Consider the following 15,750-nt stretch of genomic DNA (forward strand, 5'->3'; position numbering starts at 1 on the left):
GAATGCTGTTACAGGCCTCCTGCTTCCTGGTGTTGAGAATGTTGAGACCTGCAAAGGTCCGAGTCGGACACAAAGGGGTCCTGACCTTGATTATCTTTGAGTAAAGCAGCGAGGGAAAGGAAGGAGGATGATAAATACATAACATATGCGATTGACGGACTCTCCAGCCACCAGGGTAGTAAATGTATTCTCCATTACGCGTACATGTTTTATCGTAATGTCTTAAATGTATCTTTTGTATCTTTTTACATTGTAGCAATAAAATGAAACTTGATCCAAAACTATCCAAACTCAGAGCTAAAAATGTTAAATATGTAGAAATGTCATGACAGCCATCAACTGAAATGACAAATATTGAGGTAAGATGAAATAAAACAAGAGATAATATATTGTCATCCTTCTATATACAGTGAATAATATTACATAGTGGAGCAAAATTATGTTATATTCAACGAATGAACGTCAGGTGATAACAAGATACGGGACATGGAGTGCAATAAACAAACATGTAGTGCAATACTAATAAAATATAAATAGTCTTTAGTCTAACTTTGAGGGCTAGAACAGAAAATGTATGCAGGTACAAGCACATTTCCAGGACCTGTTTCCTGTTAAAAGCAGGTTTGTGTGAGAGCGTCACGTCGTCTACTGCACCTCCATAGCAGCATTGTAGATGCAATACTCGCAACGGACAGCAGGGGGACACTTGAGACACCAAACTTTTCTTTCCAACCTGGTCAGCCTCACAGGAGTTACTGTCGTTTTTATACAACAACAAGTTTAAGAGAATTCAAAACCAGTGATGGAACAATTAAATATCATGAGATCCAGAGTCCAGCATTTAGCTCATGTATTAAAACAACAACAAAAACACACAAAAACTTTCTAAGCTGTAAGAGAAGAATACTAGCGAGGGCAAATACTAAGCAAAAGAATAAAAGGATCATCCTGTAAAGCACTATTTGAAAAATATGTGATATATGATCCTCAGATCTGCAGCAGTATTCCCAAATGACACACACACACACACACACACACACACACACACACACACACACCTGTTCTCACGGTGATTATGTGAAACCAGGTGGTGACAAAGAACAACAAAGGCCGCCCGCATTCAGTGTCTGAGGCCTGTGAGCTGGTTGTGAACATGAGTGAGGGTGTGGAGCTGCCTGAAGCCAAACAACAGCGTCTGGTGTCATCGGCGTGAATGGAAACATTCCAGCTGTCATAATAAATGAGGCGGTGTGAAAGAAAACACCGCAGCAGGTGCGCTCACGTGGCCACAGCTCCTTTTTCTTACTTACTTGTTTATTCCATATTTTGAAATGATTTATCAGTATGTAAATTAAAATGAAACCTGCTCAAGACCTTGCACAGCTCGGTGTCCGTAAACACCTTTTTCGCACTTTTTTGCACACTGCCTAGTTTGACTCAAGGAGCCGGTTGCACCAGTTGTTTCGTAAGTTTCAACAAAAGCTTTGTCCCCAAAATTTGAAACAAGTTGCACTACACAAACTGAGACTGTGTGACGGAGGAAACAATAACTTATTAATCTGTGAGCCCAAGAATAAAACTGGCACGGTCGATACGACCTGACACTAAATACATCCTGTTTGATAATGAACGTTGATTGTGGAGATTTAAAAGTACACGTCCATAAATGAGGAACGTAGCCAGTTAGCTTAGCATAATCATAAATGTTGCTCTCATTATTAACTGTATGAATTGCTCTTAATCAAATAATGCACATACTTCTCTATTTGTGCAGAACAGAAAAATAACAAAATACATGCATATATATGTATATATATATATATATATATATATATATATATATATATATATATATATATATATATATATATATATATGCTAAAAAACCTACATCATAAACTTACTATTAAGCCCAATTTTGGTTGTTTTACTCATGTCAAAGGCCAAACGCTGTGAAAGGAGACAGTAGACACAATGGCAGTGCAATGCACAGCCGCCATCGGCACACGCCCTCTTCTGAGTTTTGTCGGGGGATTTTGCAATTTAAAAAAAATTAATAATACACTTACAAGGTGCAAGTATTAACACTTTTCAATGAGCCCTGTGTGTTGTTGTTGGTCTTGTCGGACGAGGTTGCGTCATGTGTGGACAGGTTACATTCTTTTCGTCTCCTCGCAGAGGTTTTTGCATCACAGGTTCATTTTACATCATCTGTTTACTTTGGAAGATGGATGACTTTCTAAACGCCGGACTGGAAGGATCCCGCTGAGATTAACGAGTGCGCAATCATCCGGCATCGACGCAGGAAGGTGTGAATCCTTAACGAGAGCGTTTCACGAGAGGTACGTGGATGTTTGTTGTGTGATGTGGTTGACCACTAATTCAGTCTCAAGGGGTTAAGTAAATCAGGCAGAGGGTGAATGTGTGTGTGTGTTTGTGTGTGTGTGTGTTGTAAATGAGAGAGAGAGAGAGAGAGAGAGAGAGAGAGAGAGAAAAGAATATTCTAGAAGGCAGATTTTTTTTTAGCTTAAAGCAACTTCTGTATAATAAAAACTTCCAGCTCTCTTTATCTGGTAATATTTAATCTGACTAGTGCTGCCGCCATGAAACCTACAACTAAATCCTTTTTTTTTTCAAAATAAAAGACCCCCAAAGTTGAATCCGGACAGCTCCCGTGTCTGTTCGAGATGATCCCGTGAAAAGGCCGATACTGACAGCAGCTGTTAGTCGTTGACGTTAAAGCCATGACCCCCTGACTACGTACTTTTTAAAGTTGTATTGTTCTATGTTCTTGGTGTAGGCGATTAGGGTGATGCACATAAGTTAAGTACTTGATTTGGGCTTCCTTCAGGTGATCCTCCCACCAACAAAACATGTATATGAGCAGTCTGAAAGGGAGTCGAAGGGGTCAGGAAGGGGATCCAGTCTGGATCGGTGACTGTCTGGGTTACCAACTAAATGGAAATATGTAATCCTCTGTTGCTATCCCCTAACAAGGACGCTAGTCTAGGCCTCATGAATCCCGGCTAGGTAACCTAAGTGCGGTTGTCTGATATTGAGAGACCTCAAGACTCCCTATGCCCTAAAGTCACATGAATGATGATGCGTCCCAATTTTGGGCAATATGTTAACTGTTATGAATAAGTTATATATATCTTAAGTATACTATGAATATACTTGTTGCGGAGAAGTTGACGCCGGCGCAGCTGTGCTGCAATGTTATGTCTGCACTCTGCAAGGTCAGTGTCCCAGTTTTGTTGGATAGATTTGGACCACATGCATTGTTGTTGACTCGACGGGGTCGGGCTCTCCCCTTGCTGTGCGCATTTCCTCCACTGCGGTGTCGGCTTGGAAAGGCTCGGGTCGAAGGTGTCACGCCGGCTCCGGATTAATGTGCCGTGTATTGAGTGGATCGGTCTGTGACAGTAACACTTTTTCTCCCCAGTCCGTCTGTGATGTGGACTATACGGCACTCACTCTAGGCCCAGGTCTGAAACCCACGGCCCGCCACTCTTTATAAATGATGAATTAAGTCTTTACTCATGCTTAACTAATGCTAAATAGTGTGTAGCTATTATAAAGTGCTACCTCAAGGTGATGTAGTCTATTATTTGAGAAAGCATAGATGGAGAAGTCACAAAAAGTTGTGATTTAGATAAAAATTCAACATGGACCATTTTATTAGAATTTCGTTGTGTCGGTGGGGCACGAAGATGTTTCTTCCTCCAAAGTGGGGTGTGACAGAAAAAGTTTGAGAACCACTGCGTTTACTGATGAAGACCTAAGATCTGTCCTGAGAATGGCCCCAACCAAGCTGACACCACGCTTTGATGCACTGGCTTTTTTTTCAACAACACTGACAACCATTGAAATAAAATGTAAATGTTCTTTTTAAAACATTTGCCCACCCCTGTTCTAGACCATTTGAAATGAGGTTGCCAGGCTGGGGTCCCACAGGAGTTTAGGGGTCCTAATTATATTAATCTAATACATTTATTAAGTTGACACTGCTAGCAGCTTGTGGAGGTCTCTAGTGATGTGCAGTGACTCCACAGGCACAAAGCAGGCAGGTAGACAAGCAGGTCAATGATTGGATGAGCTTATTACAATCCCATGACAGTCACAGATATTGTATTTTTTCCATTGATTGATTTATTGATTGTTTTCAGGATCTTCTCAAAAGAAAATTTCAACAAACATAACATTTTTTTCGCAGCTCCATTTCCAACCACAGCTTTAAATGTGAATAGTCAGCTGGCTATGTCATACTTAATCATCCATTTGCAGTATGCAGGACACGCTGACAGAGTACGCAGAACATTGGTGTGTCATTTCAAACACACTCATTGGGCTGAAGCTGCTGCTTTGAATACATTTTTGAGGTCATGTGTATTGTGCAACAAACTAAATGAAATGCATGAATAGTGACCTCGGTAGTCTTCTGCTGTGCAGGACAAAGGAAATGTGACCAAAACTGCACTCAGAATAAAGAGATGTGCAGATAAGATTGTGACAGGAAAAGAGAGACAGATCTATTTATCTTTGCGTGTCTGTGACAAAGAAAGGAGAGACCGGCAGGCTTTGTGTGAGGAAGAGTGTTGCATAATTTTCTTAACAGTTAATATTTAAAATATTATCAGGATGCTATGTCTTTATGCTCAGAGTGCATACAATCTTAAAGTAATCAGCATTTATTTCTCTCTCGATTTAAGGATCTACAAACTTACATTGAAAGTAAACTTAACTGTTGTTTGCTCACTAGAAAACACTGCAGGCCACCATTTAACTGACATTTGACCATGTTTACATTGTTCCAAGTTTAGCTGTATCATCATTTCATTACCTTAAATATTGAACTAGTGATGTGTCTGCTGCAAACTATCTCTGTGCATTTCTGTGTGTGGGATCCCCAAAAGTATACATTTCAACACTTTAGCTGTCCTCCAACAGCTCTAGATAAACATGATATTAATATTTAGTGTGCTATTGTAAGAGTCAAGGTACATTTCATTTATTTCCCTGTGAGATTGTGTTTGAAAAAACAGATTTTACTGCACTTCACACTGTATAGGCCAACCAAACGAAGGAGCTGGTCACAAACTACCAAATAAAGGTAATGAATGAAAAGGCAGACACATTAAAACTTGTCTGCAGACCATATAATGCTTCTTATTTAGTTTATTTTAGGTAATTTCATGTGGTAATGTCCTTCTTCTGCACAGTGCTGACAAGTAGTCTCTGCTGGTGGCAGAACGAGAGATGATGTCATATCCACTTTAGGCCCGTGCAAACAGGACAAGGAGAATTGCATCACCCCTTCATGTCTTTAGCTACAGAATCACAAAGTGTAACTAAAGACCTTTTGACATTAAAAAATACCAACATCCATCTATTATCCGGACAACTCCACAAAAAAACGGGGACAAAAAAACATTCATTCTTCATACAAATATTTCGGCCAGCCCAAAACTGAAACCTGAGCCCTTCATGCTGCGAGGAGATATGTAAGCCACCACACCACCGTGCAGCCTGCAATTAGTCAATGTAATTTATATATTTATCCATTATCTTTCATTTCATTTGTTATACGTTGGCATCACAGGAGTCAGACAAAATATATATATATATATTTTTTATAATTTGCTTCAGTGTGGCATTAAAACAGTACACAATGTATAGACACATGTGATCTAAATGTAACAGGGTTTAAAAAAAAGACACTGTGCAGAGACTTTTACATCTGTTACTAAATTCTCAGCAACTGTCTAATTTCATCCACCATGCAGTGTCTCTACAGCATGTTGGTCCGACATGAGCCAGGCTGCAGTATCTCCAGAGTAACAATGAGCTTGATAGATTTTCTAAACCAGGGGTAAAAAAAGGCATAAATCACAGGGTTAAGACAGGAGTTGAAATAGACCAGACATGTTACAATGAAAACAGTTGAGGCATTAAGCAAGGTGTCCTGGCCTGTGAGTGAAACACAATAATAAGGACAGATGCACAATAGAAACACAACAATAACAACACCAAGAGCTCTGGCTGCTTTCATTTCAGATTTTTTAGCAGTTACAGTCACTGAACTCTTGAGAGGTAAAGCTGCAACATGAGACCGCATGGCACGAGCCTGAGACACAGCCACCACAAACACTCTCATGTACAGAACTATGATGACAGTGACAGGACCAATGAAGGTGATAAAAACATCTGCAAGTCCAGCAATGTAGTTAATAACAATGACACAATCTCCAATGCAGGAATTATACCTGCCTGGTTGTTCCAGGTTATTCTTTAGCAGCAGACTGTGAAGGAAAGCAGAACCAATCCAACACAGACAAACACAGACTTGAACTCTTTTTTGTGTGACTTTGTTGGGATATTGTAGAGGCTCACAAATAGCCACATATCTGTCAACTGATATGAGCACCATGGTTCCTATTGAGGCAGAGGTAATGATATAGGCTAGAACATTATACAGAATACACATGAGGTCACTAAACAACCAGCAGCCGTCTATGAGCATAATTTGAAATAACATGAGGAAACCCACCAAGAAATCTGAGACAGCAAGAGAGAGGAGGAGGAGGTTGGTGGGCTTGTGGAGCTGCCTGGAAAGAAAAGAGAACAACATGCTTTTAATATATATATATATATATATATATATATATATATATATATATATATATATATATATATATATATATATATATATATATATATAAATTGTTAACACATAAATACCTGAAGTGGGAGATGGAGATGATGACCAGCAGGTTGAGAGTCACAGTGAGCAGACAGATGGAGGACAGTATGATGTAAGTGAGCATAGATACAGAGTGAGGACGCGTGGTCTTCCTGCAGGAGGAGTTGAGGAGTTGTGGAAAGCAAAGTTCAGCTTCTTCAATGGTTTTCATTCTCAGGAAGAGGAGACAAGATGCTGCTGAGCTCGTCATACAACTGATGAATCTCTTTCTGCCTCCACATCCCCTATTCTTTTACTCTGGTGACAACTTTCTTTCAGTGGGAGTGACTAAACTTCCCCCTGACTGTTTTATATATCTTTATTCGGTATTTCCCTCTATCTCACCTCCCCCTCGTCTTTTTTCTTTAAAAAAAAAAAAAAAATCCAATTTACATCATGCTCTGTGAAAGAGAACAGCAACGCACATTGCATTGCATTCAAAGTTGCCTTTACAGGACAGTTGTGTCCAGGACAAAAACAAAGGAAAGGACACCATCTGGTTATTATTATGCCATGAACCTGGATGAGCTATATATTCTATGGATATTTTCCAACTTTTTGCAAAAAAAAGGTTGAACTAGATGGTTATGATTTCCATCATCTGCCATTGAACTCAAGCCCTTCCGGTTGTCCTTGATTCCTGCTTTTCCACCTTTGTAGTTTTATCTGATCACTAGTCAGGAAACCCCAAGAAATGTTTCTGATCTCCAGTTGCCAACTTGCTGTGGCCTCTAGTCAGCTACTTCCACCAGGTAGCCCTTGCACCTCCATACCCCCAATTGGTCTGACAACTAGAATCTCCAGCTGGTTGCTTGTCCAAGTCTCGAACTGGAGATCCTGTTTCCCCCCTTGCTAATCTGCCAATTAGCTTTTCCAGTAGACTCCTCAGTTTCTCATTCTCCCTCCAACAATCCCAACTCTTCAGAAACAGATGTTCGCTCAGTGTTGCTACAAACTATGACACGCTGTGACGAGGTACCGTCAGTTTTGGACGAATCAGGCACAATGCTAGTTTCCTGCATTGTGGCTGGACCCAAGTACAGGCGTAGAGACTACAAGGTAAGGGAAAGACATGGGTTTTATTTAAAGGTTGCTGGTGGTCGGGATTTATGCAGAGATGCAAGCACGCAAGGGCCCCCTTGCGAAGTCCCATCAGCCATTTTGCGTGCTTGCTTGCGTCACCCAAAATTTCGGACTATCCGACAAAGCTATGCGAGCCGTTCGCAGCCCACAAGGCTGATTGGTCCGCTAACCACGTCCTTTCTGAGTCTCGCATTTCCAGTTTATAGCACAATACCGCTGTTTTTAAAAGCCACAGCGGGAACACGAACAATGGATCCCGTCGAAGAACGTTTGGCTGAAGAGGTCCTGCAAATATGAGAATTTATATAACCCATCTTTGATGGAGTATGAGGACACGCAGATGGCGGTAAATTCCTGGAGGGAGATATTTTGGTGAACGTCGGTGTGCAGATCGACTCTAAACGGTCGTTGTGCCAGCTACTGTTCTGGCGTATGGAAAAGGCACGGGAACCATAAACCAAAACGAGTCCGTCGTTGTAGTTGCAAGAGTGTATATTGCCCTTTATGGGGAAACACGGATAGAGAGGTGTGGTGGCGTGAACGGCAATGGCTTGGCTGCAGGTTTTCAGGCCTCTTGCCTGAAAACCGATAGATAATCGAGAATTATTACACTTTCATGAATCACTTCTACTTAACCGGCGCAGCTTTTCTAGCCTTTACGGCTCTAGTTCAGTGGTTCAGGAAACACACCGACCAATTGCAATGCGTTGTAAATTATCTAAGTGACGCTACTTGGCCAGTCCCATGTGCTTTCCGGTGAGCGCCGCCCTCGACTCGAGGGCCACGTTCACACACACAGGAGCAAAAGGAGAGAGACCGACGAGTTGGAAAAAAAAGAAGAGTCAGAGAAATTATTTCACTTGGCGCTGCATAAAATCTCCACTCTTTTGATTGACATTGCTTGACGCCCAAAGAAGCAAAATTTAAAGCTGCACGACAATTCAGTGAAATTCATTATTTTTTTAATAAGGTAATTTATTTTAAGTTGACCTTTTCAAAGGTTTTTTGTTTCGAATCCAGCCTTTATTTTACATGAAATAAGAAGAGATGATGTTTTTATTATTAGATTATGTATTGTTTATAATGAATCCAGTTCACTTGAAAAAATCAGTTGTTGATTACATACAGAAGTTGGCTACTGCTATACATAAAATGCACAAAATCATACAGCGCAAACTTTACATTATTGTAATGTTCTAGACCTTCGCATGAGAGCTCGATACTGAGTTCAGGCTATTGGCCCGGCCATCCACTAGATTTTCTGTACTTCATGTGGCCCCCTGGAAAAAATAATAGCCGACCCGTGCTCTACAGTATGTTGGACTGACATGAGCCAGGCTGCAGTATCTTAAGAGTAACAATGAGCTTGATGGCTTTTCTAAACCAGGGGTAACAAAATGCATAAATCATAGGGTTAAGACAGGAGTTCAAATAGAACAGAAATGTTACAAAGGCAGCAGATGAGGCATTAAGCAAGGTGTCCTGGCCTGTGAGCACAACACAAAAATATGGGCAGCTGCACAATAGAAACACAACAATAACAACACCAAGCGTTCTGGCTGCTTTCATTTCAGATCTTCTAGCAGTTACAGTCACTGAACTCTTGAGAGGTAAAGCTGCAACATGAGACCGCATGGCACGAGCCTGAGACACAGCCACCACAAACACTCTCATGTACAGAACTATGATGACAGTGACAGGACCAATAAATGTAAAAAAAAGATCTGCACGTCCAGCAATGTAGTTAATGACAATGACACACTCTCCAAAGCAGGAATTATACCTTCCTGGTTGTTCAAAGTTATCCATCAGCATCAGACTGTTAAAGAAAGCAGAACCTATCCAACACAGACAAACACAGACTTGTACTCTTGTTTGTGTGACTTTGTTGGGATATTGTAGAGGCTCACAAATAGCCACATATCTGTCAACTGATATGAACACCAAGGTTCCTACTGAGGCAGAAGTACTAATGAAGTCCAGAACATTATACAGAATACACATGAGGTCACTGAGCAACCAGCAGCCGTCTATGAGCAAAATTTGAAAGAACATACAAAAGCCTACAAATAAATCTGAGACAGCAAGAGAGAGGAGCAGGAGGTTGGTGGATGTGTGGAGCTGCCTAGAAAGATAAGAGAACAACATGCTGGTCATTATTGGTAGAAATAATAGTTTTTAAAGAGAAAAAAAACAATCACTGAAAATCAAAAACATATTTTCTTAACAGTCTGAGATCTAACATTTTGTTTTGTTAAGTATATGAATTGATAAAACGTATGAATACCTGAAGTGGGAGATGGAGATGATGACCAGCAGGTTGAGAGTCACAGTGAGCAGAGAGATGGAGGACAGAATAATGTAAATGAGCATAGATACAGAGTGAGGATGTGTGGCCTTCCTGCAGGAGGAGTTGAGCAGTTCTGGAAAGCAAAGTTCAGCTTCTTCAAAGGTTTTCATTCTCAAAATGAAAAGACAAGATGCTGCTGAGCTCGTCATACAACTGACTAATCTCTTTTCTTTCCCCACATCCCTCCTTTTACTCTTTTACTCTTTTTACTCCCACTTTCTTTCAGTGGGAGTGACTGAACTTCGTCCTGCCCATTTCATCTATCTTCTTTAAAAAAAAAAAAAAATTCCCCTCTTCCTTTTCTTAACAACTTAAATTTCAGAATCAGAATTAGAATCATTTAATTGCCAAATATGTACAAACAAGGAATTTGTCCTGGCGGAAGGTGCATCATATCAGTGACTAACAATAACAACAACAGAATTTCCATCATGCTCTGCAACGGGGAACCGCAAGGCACATCATAATGCATTCAAAGTCAGTAATGCAAGCGGGTCAGTCCTCTCGCCCCGTGTGCTCGTGGTGGAGCCCTGTGGTGGAGCGGCTGGACTGTATGAACGCGCCGTGTATTGAGTGTCAGTCTGTGACAGTAACGCCAGGGACACTTTTTCCTCCCAGTCCACCCGTGATGTGGACTATATGGCACTCATTGAAGGCCTAGGTCTCAAACCCATGGCCCGCCACTGTACAACCCCCATACCAACCTATGGGCAAAACAGAGCTGTTGAGAGATTGAATCACAGCCTTGGGAATATGATCAGAGCCCTTCCACCAAAGGCCAAGGACCGATGGCCTCAGCTGCTGAAATCTCTTACCTTCTCCTACAAACCACAGTGCATGAGACTACAGGCTTTGTCCTATTCCAACTGATCTTTGGCAGGACCCCAAGGCTGCCTGTTGACTTGATGACCCTGGCTTAAGCTTTCACCGTGAGGCTGAGCAGTGTGATACCACGATAGTTTAAGCACACTCTCTGGTCCTCCTTCTTGAAGATGGGAACCGCCACCCCGATCTGCTAGTCAATGGGCACTGTTCCCGACCCCCATGCGACACTGAAAAGGCGTGTCAACAAGGCAGCCCAACAATGTCCAGCGCTTTCAGCATCTCATGGCGGATCTCATTCCCCCGGCGCCTTGCCACCAACATGCTTTTTAACTACCTTAGTGCCCTCTGCCAGGGATATGGGTGCACCCACCCTTCAGTCTTCAGGCGCTGCCCCCTCTCCTTGGGACATGTTGGCCGGGTTTAGGAGTTCCTCCAAGTGCTTTTGCCACCGCCCGATGATGTCCCCAGTTCGAATCACCTGTTCCCCTCCCCCACTGAGAACATCCTGGTTTAGGCCCTGATTTCCCTTCCTGAGCCGTCGGATGGTTTGCAAGAACCTCCTTGAGGCCAACCGAAAGTCCTTCTCCATGGCCTCCCCAAACTCTTCCCATGCCCAAGTTTAAGCATCCGCAACCGACGCTGCAGCCCTCCTGGCCTGCCAGTACCAGTCAACTGCTTCAGGAGACCTCTGGGTCAACCAGGCCCAAAAGGCCTCCTTCTTGAGCTTGACGGCTTCCCTCGCCCCCAATGTCCACCAACGGGTTCTCGGGTTGCCACCACGACAGGCACCAACGACCTTTCGACCACAGCTCCTCGCGGCTGAGTCCACAATAGAGGCTTTGAACAAGGTCCACTTGGATTCAATGTCCCCAACCTCCCTCGTGATGTGTGAAAAGGTCTTCCAAGTTGGGGGGTTGAAGACCTCCTGGACAGGATCCTCAGCCAGACGTTCCCAGTTCACCCTCCCCACACATTTGGGCTTGCCAGGTCTTTCTAGTCAGCCACCCTGCCATCTGATCCAACTCACCACCAGGTGGTGATCAGTTGACAGCTCTGCTCCAGTCTTCACCCGAGTGTCCAAGACATACGGCCGCATATCAGATGATACAATTACAAAGTTGATCATCGATCTCCGGCCCAAGGTGTTCCGGTACCAGGTACACTTATGAGCCACCTTATGCTCCAACATGGTGTTCGTTACGGCCAAATCGTGGCTTGCACAGAAGTCCAACAACAAAACACCGTTTTGGTTCAGATTGGGAAAGCCGTTCCTGCCAATCAGCCCCCGCCGGGTTTCTCTGTCATTGCCCACGTGACCGTTGCTTTTCGTCCGTTGTTTACATTCCTTTACACAAGTTAAATATGAAGCTCACGGCTACACCAGGAGAGAGAACCCTCTGTCCCATTCAGCTGAATGCACCATGACTTCTGTCTGTACTATGGCTCATGTTTCATGACTTGTGAACTCGTTATAATCTTTCCATGTCCTATCCTGTAATAAATCAATTAAAGACTAACGTGCTTAAAGTACTGTTGATTTCTCACAAGGAAACTATGCATTCATTTTTCACAGTAACACTATTATTATTATTATTACATATGTTTTTAAAAACACCACTTTGCTTATGTTTATTTACATTTTGAGACATATTTCTATAATTCAGTCAAACTCAAGCACAAATATGAAATAGACAAGCAGTATACAACACGAGTAAAACTTGTTTTATTCAAGTTGGCAAGAGAAACAAGTGACAGAGAAAGGGACACACATTGTACAGAGTACTTTCAGATTAAAGATTTAATCATTAATTGCAACATTTACCTTGATTCTCATGTGTGATAGCATGACACATCATTTAAACTAATGGCCATCTGACGTGGTTTTAAATCATTTTGTTACACAATAGTTTACTATTCAAACATCTCAAATGTACATATTTAGGTGATGGAAATAGAGATATTTTTTAGAAGCATGCCCCCAAAGCCATCTTCTAAACCCAGTTTTTGGAACAGCGTATATATTTCTGTGTAATAACAGCATTCATGAGATTTGAGCTACAGGGTTCATTGTCTAAACAAGGAAAAAAAATACATAAATAGCTATCTGGTGAGAACTACACAAAATAATTTGCCAATGTGACTGATATTTGTGGAGAGAGAGGGTTGTTAAGGTTCGTTACATCAGCTAAGCAGAGGAAACATACCCAACACTACACTTACAATAAAGAGATGTGCAGATAAGAGTGTGACAGAGAAAAGAGACGGTGTCAATGCATCTGTGTGTGTCTGTGATGGAGGGATGAGCTGTGGGATGAAGAGTGTTGTGTAACATTACCCCCAACTCACATTTAAAGCACATAATCAGGATACTAGTCCTTATTCTTAAAATGCATAGGACCTGAAGACAATCAGTATTTTTTCTTCTCTCCTGACTTCAGAAGTTGTAAGGATTTTCAAACTTTCATTTTAGACAAACAATACTATCGTTTGGTCAAAAAACAACAACAACACTAAAGGCCACTGTTTAAATGCATGTGCAAACCTCTCAAGGTTGTTTTCTTCCGGATTATTTGGTGAGGTGTCCCTCATTAAAAAATGTCTCTTTTAAGGTCTTTAGCTACAGAGTTAAGCAGCGTAACTAAAGACATGTTGGAACCCAAAAAGAAAACAGCTTTTCTATAATAGTCCATCAACTCATTTTTACACAGAAACCAGGCAACAGTTCTTCTAGAGTAGTAGTAGTTTTCAAAGTTGCTTCACTGTGGCATTGAAACAGTACACAATGTAAAGACACAGATATGATGTGAATGTAAAAGTGTTCACACAAAAGTTTATGTAGCAAGACTTTTACATCTCTGATTAAATTCTCACCAAGATGACCAAGTACATTTTTTTTCAAGGACATCATATCATCCACCATGCAGTGTCTCTACAGCATGTTGGTCTGACATGAGCCAGGCTGCAGTATCTTAAGAGTAACAATGAGTTTGATGGCTTTTCTAAACCAGGGGTAAAAAAAGGCATAAATCACAGGGTTAAGACAGGAGTTGAAATAAAACAGACAAATTATAAACATAGCAGATGAGGTATTGAGCAAATTGTCCTGGCCTGTGAGTGAAACACAATAATATGGGCAGAGGCACACTAGAAACACAACAATAACAACACCAAGAGCTCTGGCTGCTTTCATTTCAGATCTTTTAGGAGTTACTTTCACTGTTCGCTGGCTTGTCACAGCTGTAACATGAGACCGCATGGCACGAGCCTGAGACACAGCCACCACAAACACTCTCATGTACAGAACTATGATGACAGTGACAGGACCAATGAAGGCGAAAAAAACATCTGTAAGTCCAGCAATGTAGTTAATAACAATGACACACTCTCCAAAGCATGAATTATACCTTCCTGGTTGTTCCAGGTTATCCTTCAGCAGCAGAGTCTGAAGGAAAGCAGAACATATCCAACACAGACAAACACAGACTTGAACTCTTTTTTGTGTGACTTTGATGGGATATTGTAGAGGCTCACAAATAGCCACATATCTGTCAACTGATATGAGCACCATGGTTCCTACTGAGGCAGAGGTAATAATATAACCCAGAACAGTATACAGAATACACATACGTTCACCGAGCAACCAGCAGCCGTCTATGAGCGTAATTTGAAACAACATGAGGAAACCTATGAAGAAATCTGAGACAGCAAGAGAGAGGAGGAGGAGGTTTGTGGTTGTGTGGAGCTGCCTGGTGAGAAAAGAGAACAACATGCTGATCAATATTAAGACATAAAAGTAATGGCTGACACAAACATATTTCCATTAAAAGTCTGAAATCTAATATTTAGTTTTGTTCTGTTGCATTAACCAATAATTTCTGTACGGATAGCAGATGTAAAATTGATAAAACATATAAATACTTGAAGTGGGAGATGGAGATGATGACCAGCAGGTTGAGAGTCACAGTAAGCAGACAGATGGAGGACAGTATGATGTAAGTGAGCATAGATACAGAGTGAGGATGTGTGGCCTTCCTGCAGGAGGAGTTCAGCAGTTCTGGAAAGCAAAGTTCAGCTTCTTCAAAGGTTTTCATTCTCAAGATGAGAAAACAAGATGCTGCTGAGCTCGTCATACAACTAATTAATCTCTTTTCTTTCTCCAAATCCCTCCTTCTTTTACTCTGGTGACAACTTTCTATCAGTGGGAGGGACTGAACTTCGTCCTGCCCATCTCAACTATCTTCTTAGTTTTTCTATTTCCCCTCATCTTTTTCTTTTCTCAACAATTTAAATTTCAGAATCAGAATCATTTAATTGCCAAATATGTACAAACAAGGAATTTGTCCTGGCGGAAGGTGCATCATATCAGTGACTAACAATAACAACAACAGAATTTCCATCTTGCTCTGCAACGGGGAACCGCAAGGCACATCATAATGCATTCAAAGACAGTAATCCAAGCGGGTCAGTCCTCTCGCCCCGTGTGCTCGTGGTGGAGCCCTGTGGTGGAGCGGCTGGACTGTATGAACGCGCCGTGTATTGAGTGTCAGTCTGTGACAGTAACGCCAGGGACACTTTTTCCTCCCAGTCCACCCGTGATGTGGACCATATGGCACTCATTGAAGGCCTAGGTCTGAAACCCACAACCCGCCACTGTACAACCCCCATACCAACCTATGGGCAAAACAGAGCTGTTGAGAGATTGAATCACAGCCTTGGGAATATGATCAGAGCCCTTCCACCAAAGGCCAAG

General features: G+C 41.8%; 3 protein-coding genes across 3 annotated transcripts; all 3 read right to left on the minus strand.

Moving 5' to 3' along the window:
• Positions 1–5,791: 5,791 nt before the first annotated feature.
• LOC137783113 (trace amine-associated receptor 13c-like) lies at positions 5,792–6,953 on the minus strand. The gene is made up of 2 exons (XM_068572904.1): positions 6,742–6,953; positions 5,792–6,608 (listed from the first exon to the last, which is right to left on the minus strand). The coding sequence occupies exons 1-2, from the start codon at positions 6,951–6,953 to the stop codon at positions 5,792–5,794; spliced, it is 1,029 nt and encodes a 342-aa protein (XP_068429005.1).
• A 2,180-nt stretch (positions 6,954–9,133) lies between these two features.
• On the minus strand, positions 9,134–10,324 carry LOC137783134 (trace amine-associated receptor 13c-like). The gene is made up of 2 exons (XM_068572923.1): positions 10,113–10,324; positions 9,134–9,950 (listed from the first exon to the last, which is right to left on the minus strand). Exons 1-2 carry the CDS (start codon positions 10,322–10,324, stop codon positions 9,134–9,136), a joined length of 1,029 nt encoding a protein of 342 aa, XP_068429024.1.
• A 3,605-nt stretch (positions 10,325–13,929) lies between these two features.
• Positions 13,930–15,130, minus strand: LOC137783135 (trace amine-associated receptor 13c-like). The gene is made up of 2 exons (XM_068572924.1): positions 14,919–15,130; positions 13,930–14,746 (listed from the first exon to the last, which is right to left on the minus strand). Exons 1-2 carry the CDS (start codon positions 15,128–15,130, stop codon positions 13,930–13,932), a joined length of 1,029 nt encoding a protein of 342 aa, XP_068429025.1.
• Positions 15,131–15,750: the final 620 nt, after the last annotated feature.

The sequence above is a fragment of the Clinocottus analis genome, unplaced genomic scaffold (assembly GCF_023055335.1).
Source record: "Clinocottus analis isolate CAN_PGR_092001 unplaced genomic scaffold, fCliAna1.0.p SCAF_12, whole genome shotgun sequence".
NCBI lineage: Eukaryota > Metazoa > Chordata > Actinopteri > Perciformes > Cottidae > Clinocottus > Clinocottus analis.

Excerpts from the sequence above, each read along its gene's own strand:
- LOC137783113 (XM_068572904.1), bottom strand. The coding sequence starts at position 6,953 with ATGACGAGCTCAGCAGCATCTTGTCTCCTCTTCCTGAGAATGAAAACC. Across the intron at positions 6,609-6,741 it reads ATCTCCATCTCCCACTTCAG|GCAGCTCCACAAGCCCACCA; the intron begins GTATTTATGTGT and ends TTTTCTTTCCAG.
- LOC137783134 (XM_068572923.1), bottom strand. The coding sequence starts at position 10,324 with ATGACGAGCTCAGCAGCATCTTGTCTTTTCATTTTGAGAATGAAAACC. Across the intron at positions 9,951-10,112 it reads ATCTCCATCTCCCACTTCAG|GCAGCTCCACACATCCACCA; the intron begins GTATTCATACGT and ends TTATCTTTCTAG.
- LOC137783135 (XM_068572924.1), bottom strand. The coding sequence starts at position 15,130 with ATGACGAGCTCAGCAGCATCTTGTTTTCTCATCTTGAGAATGAAAACC. Across the intron at positions 14,747-14,918 it reads ATCTCCATCTCCCACTTCAA|GCAGCTCCACACAACCACAA; the intron begins GTATTTATATGT and ends TTTTCTCACCAG.